Consider the following 7,645-nt stretch of genomic DNA (forward strand, 5'->3'; position numbering starts at 1 on the left):
ACTGACAACTTATGTCTAGCTAGAGCAATAGTGGTAGGTAAAGCCTATGCAAAAATGGATCCACAAATTTGAGGTATTCACGAAGACAAGAGCATGAGACAAACAAATAGGGCAAAGAAACTTATAGCTAAAGCGTGTGTAGGAATGCCTGAAGAGGGATCAGGTATCCCTGAACTTGAAAAGTTCCAGGCACTCTTAAAGAAATATAGAATAACCGTGTATAATTACGATAGCAAGGGTCGGAATGTATATTTCTCTGGTGTGAATAGTGATGCAAAATTTAAAATCAACTTATGTACCATGATAACCACTATAATGCAATTACCAACTTAACCGCTGCTTTTGCGTGTGTGTACTTTTGCGATGTTTACCATGTCCCATATGATCACAAAGGAGCCCACAGATGTTCAATCATCTGTCCATCTTGTTACACCTTCTCACCTCCTTGTGTGGAGGAAAAATGGTGGGATATCTTGCCGCTATTGTAACCGCTTTTTCAAAAAAATGAACGGTGCTTTATTGCCCATCAAAGACAAATTTGTAAAACAATTAAGTTCTGCCGAGGGTGTGAAAAAATTATATTCCCAACTAAACGTAAATCAACTCATATGTGTGGAGAGGTATATTGTCACCCTAATGGTACATTTAAAGACCCTAATCATAAATGCTACATTCAGATAGACAAGAAAAGCCCTAAAGACCGTGACTACCTATTTATTCTCTCTGATCTTGAAACAACCAGGATGAGTCCCTACCCTCAGATCCCGAGACTAAGTTACATAAAGTAAATTTATATGTTTCAAATGCACCAATGGGGTGAATGTGAATCTTGTTCAGAACGTTATAAAATATTTGATAGCAATCCTGTTAAGCAGTTCATGAACTATGTAATGGAAACCCGCAAACATTTCAAAAACGTCTGTGTAATTGCACACAACGGACAAGGGTTTGACTTTCAGTTTACACTTAGGTATTTCCTCGAAGAGACAAAATTCACACCAAACATCATTCCAAGAGGAACTAAAATTATTTTGATGGAGGTTGCTATCGTTAGATTTATTGACTCCCTTAGCTACTTCCCATGTCTTTGTCTGCCTTACCAAAAGCTTTTGACTTACCACCTGAAAAGAACCCATGTGTTATACCAATACTATTATACAGCAGATTAAAACTATCGAATTTCGGAGCTTGATCTGCATCACCGATGTTACATAGTTTTCATATAAGGTACTGAAGGCAAGGGTGTCACCTCCGGTGGCAAACGGTGTTGCAGATCAAGCTCCGAAATTCGATAGTTTTAATCTGCTGTATAATAGTATTGGTATAACACAAGGGTTCTTTTCAGGTGGTAAGTCAAAAGCTTTTGGTAAGGCAGACAAAGACATGGGGAAGTAGCTAAGGGAGTCAATAAATCTAACGATAGCAACCTCCATCAAAATAATTTTAGTTCCTCTTGGAATGATGTTTGGTGTGAATTTTGTCTCTTCGAGGAAATACCTAAGTGTAAACTGAAAGTCAAACCCTTGTCCGTTGTGTGCAATTACACAGACGTTTTTGAAATGTTTGCGGGTTTCCATTACATAGTTCATGAACTGCTTAACAGGATTGCTATCAAATATTTTATAACGTTCTGAACAAGATTCACATTCACCCCATTGGTGCATTTGAAACATATAAATTTACTTTATGTAACTTAGTCTCGGGATCTGAGGGTAGGGACTCATCCTGGTTGTTTCAAGATCAGAGAGAATAAATAGGTAGTCACGGTCTTTAGGGCTTTTCTTGTCTATCTGAATGTAGCATTTATGATTAGGGTCTTTAAATGTACCATTAGGGTGACAATATACCTCTCCACACATATGAGTTGATTTACGTTTAGTTGGGAATATAATTTTTTCACACCCTCGGCAGAACTTAATTGTTTTACAAATTTGTCTTTGATGGGCAATAAAGCACCGTTCATTTTTTTGAAAAAGCGGTTACAATAGCGGCAAGATATCCCACCATTTTTCCTCCACACAAGGAGGTGAGAAGGTGTAACAAGATGGACAGATGATTGAACATCTGTGGGCTCCTTTGTGATCATATGGGACATGGTAAACATCGCAAAAGTACACACACGCAAAAGCAGCGGTTAAGTTGGTAATTGCATTATAGTGGTTATCATGGTACATAAGTTGATTTTAAATTTTGCATCACTATTCACACCAGAGAAATATACATTCCGACCCTTGCTATCGTAATTATACACGGTTATTCTATATTTCTTTAAGAGTGCCTGGAACTTTTCAAGTTCAGGGATACCTGATCCCTCTTCAGGCATTCCTACACACGCTTTAGCTATAAGTTTCTTTGCCCTATTTGTTTGTCTCATGCTCTTGTCTTCGTGAATACCTCAAATTTGTGGATCCATTTTTGCATAGGCTTTACCTACCACTATTGCTCTAGCTAGACATAAGTTGTCAGTGTTATTTATAACAGCTATTCCCTGTCTTGCTTTGCATTCTTCGTTGAAATGCATTGTACATTCCTCGGTCTTTAGAGTATACGCTGAATATCGATGGTTTTTGTGTTGTAAAAGAGGTTTTTATTCAGAGTACGGTAAAACCTCAATAACAGTAAAAGGGGCTTTACTTAGAACTTCAAGTGTATCTATTTCATGTCAATCTAAGAGACATCTCCATTAATACTATTGCTTAACATTAAATACTTTTCAAAACAGTGACAACTTAAAAGAGGCGTAGACAATAGGTGTCACATTACATTCAGAGCTGAAAGCCATATGGAACATTCGGGTACAAATGCTATAAGATAATGTGTTTACAATAGTCTTCAGAACACCTATGATAAATAAGATGAAAGTAATAAAAACCAATCTGTTAATCAATAAACATAGGTTACATTATTAGTTGTAGCTTATAAAAGGTACGTAAATAAATAGACTTGGGTATTTAATTTTTCAGGTTCGTAAGGGTTCTTGGCTAAAACAGATATATTTTTACCAATACTAACTCATATATTATTATCCGCTTGTAAGGTTCCATGGCTTGTGATTACAGGATTTTTAGGATATCTACAAGATTTAGCTATCATAGGGGATCTTGATGTTCATGTCTTGATGATGTATTTGTGTATACTCGCCTTTTAGCGATTGTTAATATTTATATCGCTGTTGTGGCTTGCCATGATAATGGGTTAATTTGCCTTTCCCTGATCCAATTTAGTTGTTATTTACTACAACCAAGGTTTCAAAGTCTGTTACATCAATATGTACCGTTGTCAAGAATATTAGTTTTTCAACGAAAGTCAGTCACTTGAGGGTCAATCAGGGAGCTTTGTACCTACACATTACACTCATAAATCACAGGTAGGGTGTTGTCACGAACAACTGTACTATTTACCATCACAGGATAACACTGTGGGTAGCAGTGATAACGTTACCTTTGTACCTAGGTATGTTTATTAAGTATTAAATATGGGTTAGAATTTGATTTCTCACTCAATACAACACTAGTTTCCTGTTTTTGAGTCTTTAACACCTCAAGTGTAAAATCAATATGGTAAACTTGTATTATTTACAGAATAGTGCAATAATCATCCTCTTTAACTAGAGGCTCTTATGGGAGATAGATTTAAGTAGGAGTTTGACCTCCTCTCCTCATACGTTTTTGAATGTACCACCCTATCAAGATGTAGAGTTGTTAGGTTTAACCATCTGTAATAACGATTTCAGTTGTCCACTATACTTTTGTTGTAGTTTACATGCTTTCCACTAGGTTGCATCTCTTCTATATCATCTTTATACAGGTCGTTTGATCATCTAAGAGTTACATTACATTTGGTATAGTTCTTCCGCTATGCCATCCATTATTAGTAGAATGATGTATCTTAACGCCTGTTACGTATGATATAGCTTTGTGTTGGATAGGATTTGAGACTATCCCCTCATTAAGTGAGGCCAGGTTAAGCGTTTATAGCCAGTCCAGTTTACCTGGTAGTCACTATAAACGCCCTCTCCCTTACTTTTACAAAGCTTTTTTTTGTCAAGTCTATAGATTTAGTTATGTAATCCTGCCAAAAGTTTTAACATTCGTGGTTTACGGGCCTTTTAGTCAGCCACGCCAGTGACCTTCACACATGGTTTACGGACCTTTTAGTCAGCCGCGCCAGTGACCAATAGCATTCACACAAGTACAGGGAGTGGCTCAAGTCCATCAAGATTTGAGCACCTCAGTGTACACACATTCACACAAGTACAAGGAGTAGCACAGGTTCTTTCCAATCTGAACTTCTCAATGTACACACACTCACACTTTGGTCGGGTTACATAAGTATTTATCTATAGACATGTTTTTTATTAGGAGAGTTATTTACAATAATATATACAATGAAAAATTACAAAGTTATTTACCAAGGAATTTAAATGTCTCTTTGGACTTTTCTATATCCAAAAGGTAGAGTGTCGTACTCTCCTTCATACCTTCTCTTAGGCCCCGTGATTTTAAACACTTTGCTCTCAGTGATGGTAACGATGTCTCTATCTCTAGTTCTTCTGATTCTGTTTTCTTCAATTTCAATTGACTGTTTTACTTCACTTAGGATCATTTCTCTCAGTTTTTCAAAGTTTACAACTCTTGATGTTTTAAAGTTTAGGGTGAGGCCCTTGATTTTACAGACTGGGATCAATTTCTGTTGATTGGTTGACCAGACAAGGTACGCGTAAGTTTTAGGCCCCCCAGAGACAAGTTCAGTAATATAAGAGCCGGGTCCGTAATCTGCCAATTCGTCAGTCATTTCGCCGAGGTAATCTCCCGTAGGAACTCTGTATAAGCCTTGGCGATAGTAAAAAATGACACTGTCTGTGTCATAATATAATACTTGAACTCCTAGGGCCTCAAGATGATCATAGAGCTTGAGTCTCGCCTGTGCAGTGGTGTACGCTGCGATACAAACGTTTACGTTGCTTAGAGGCTCTCCTACCTCATCTAGATACTCCCAGGAAACAACCACAACCTCGTCATTAACGGTCTGGAGCCTATTTATATCTTTTTCAGGGGATGAGAACATTTGGAACAGTGTTTTGGAGTCCCTAACGATTGTGGCTTTAGTCTGGTTCTCCCTCTGTCCGAATTTTCCCCAGAAACTGTTTAGCATTAATTTTGCCAAAGACCTCAAACCCCCGTTCTTAACAATTTTGTCTTTCTCTAGCTTTATTCCCTCATGTCCTAAATAATCTGTAATATACTTGTTTTTGTCCTTCTCAGTCTTGCACCACTCTGGATAGCCCGAAGCTTCCTGTTTCATCTTTAAGAATTTATTGATAAAGTCAGTGAACAAGCCCCCGTTTTCATAAGTCGCTACCTGGTACTCCCATAACTCATACATGTTCAGTACAATGTACCCTTTCTCTACCGCCTTCCTGATCTCATCCATAGTCCAAGTCCCAACAAGTGCTCTATTATCGCTATCATGGTTACACTCTCCCTGATACATCATCTCCCCACAAGTCCTACACAAAACAAACATCAATTTATCGTTCATTTTTGTGGGGAGTACCGGGTGATAGAGATCGCATGGTGGCAGGACTTTACATTTTAACAACCCATCTACTTCCATACCTCTCTCACGACACTCCTTGTCTCCTACATAGATAGTTGGGTGGCCTACAGGGTACTTCCCATACTTACAAACGTACGGGTACAGGGAGCAAACGTCAACGTATTGAATAGTTTCCCCCTCGGCGCATTTGTGATAGGATTTCGCGTTGCCAGTCCTACCTCCAAAGAAAGACTGTCGTGGGTCTAGTGGGAGATTGTTCAAGATGGGCAGACTGTCCAGATGATTGAGCTTTTGATCCTTTTTAAGCTTACGGAATTCGCATTCCCACATCTCTACCAATGCGTGTTCAGTAAACTTTGCGTTTTTGGCTTTAGTTCGCTCGTAGCGAAGATGTAGGCTATCGGAGGGATCCTCCTTCAAAGGGGCGTAACGGTCGTAAGGAAAACATTTAGGGCACCCGTGCCAGTAACACCCTTGAAATTCGTAGATGTTTCTACCATCAAACCCATCTACTTTCATCCCATTAACTTTGACTTCTTTGCCTCGTCCGGCATGATCGATCCTAATCCCGTTGGTTTCCTCGACCCAAGAAAGCCACTGTAGCGCAATTGCCGATTGATTGTCTACTAATCGATAGCCGTTCTTAGGGATGATGCCGATAGTGTTGGGTTTTAGGAAGTTTCGTCTGAAGGCTAGATTACAGGCACTCGCGATGGTAACAGCCTCGAGAAACGGGTCAACATTGCACTCTTTTAGGAAGATTGAGCGGAACTTTAGACAGGCTTGAGCCAAGATATCAACATCTGACATACAGTATTCCAACAACTCCTTTTTTAAATTAAATTCATACTTGTTTGCAACCTGCTCACTGTACCATTTGTCAAAGTCATTGTGCGATTTTTCAAACATGGATTCGGGACAATAGTACTCTTTGGCTGGCATAGGACCCACTTAGTTTTGGTTTGCTAATGTGTTGAAGAGATGAGGAAAGTAGCCTTTCTTTTTCTCTGGAGGTAGGTCAAAGGCTTTAGGCAAAGCAGACAGAGCCATGGGGAAGTAACTTAACGAGTCCACAAACCTCACATTGTCAATTTTCATTAAGATAATTTTGGTTCCCCGCATCACAAGTTCCGGTGTGAATTTTGTTTCTTCCAACAAGTACTTTAGCAAGAATTGAAAGTCAAAACCCTGCCCATTATGTGCAATTACACAAACGTTTTTAAACTGCTTTCTCACATACATTACATAGTTCATAAACTGGTTGATAGGGTCGGAATCAAACACTCGTGTACGGTTTTTACACGCTATACAGAATTTTCCCTCAATACACTGGTAACAAAATTGTTGAGAGACACACAGGTTAACTTTATGTACTTTACTTTCAGGGTTAGAGGGCAAGAACTCGTCCTGGCGGGTTTCCAAATCAAAGAAAATAAAAACGTAGTCTTTAGATTTAGGTTTGCCCTCGTTGGGATTCATATAACATTTATGGTTTGGATCTTTAAATGCTCTACAAGGATTGCAAAATACTTCTCCGCACTTGTGAGGTTTGGACCTCTCTTTAAGCCAGACTAGTTTTTCACAATCTAAACATTTCTTAACATTTTTACATCTATCGGCTTGATGTGCGATGAAACAGCGTTGATTTTTGTAAGTCATGTTACATTTAGGACACAGGATTCCCCCATGCTCCTCTACACAAGGGGGTGAGATGGTCTGACACTGCGAGCAAATGTTTGAGCAGCGGTGCTTACCTTTGTGATCATAGGGGATATGGCAAGCGTCACAGAAATAATTGCAAACAAACGCGGCTGTCAAACTGGTAATTACATTATAGTGCCGGTTATGAAACAACAAGTTAATTTTGAACTTGGGTTTCTCTACATTTCCCTCAAAGTACACATCACGACCTTTAGCATTGTAGTTGTATACAGTGATTTTATAGTCTTTAAGCAAGTCCTGGAATTTTTCAAGTTCAGCAATACCGGCACCACCCTCTGGCAATTCGACTCTGGCTCGACGTACAAGTTTTTGAGCCCTTACAGTCTGTCTTTTTGCTTTATCCATTCTAACTAAATCATATGCT

At 38.9% G+C, this 7,645-nt stretch overlaps 1 protein-coding gene across 1 annotated transcript; it reads right to left on the reverse strand.

The window, feature by feature from the left end:
- Positions 1-4,419: 4,419 nt before the first annotated feature.
- LOC128984387 (uncharacterized) lies at positions 4,420-6,501 on the reverse strand. Its single transcript, XM_054403704.1, has one exon. It carries the CDS (start codon positions 6,499-6,501, stop codon positions 4,420-4,422), a length of 2,082 nt encoding a protein of 693 aa, XP_054259679.1.
- Between the last annotated feature and the right edge of the window lie 1,144 nt (positions 6,502-7,645).

The sequence above is a fragment of the Macrosteles quadrilineatus genome, unplaced genomic scaffold (genome assembly GCF_028750875.1).
Source record: "Macrosteles quadrilineatus isolate MER2022 unplaced genomic scaffold, UCM_ALF_1.0 Scaffold_2__2_contigs__length_208266976, whole genome shotgun sequence".
Lineage (NCBI taxonomy): Eukaryota > Metazoa > Arthropoda > Insecta > Hemiptera > Cicadellidae > Macrosteles > Macrosteles quadrilineatus.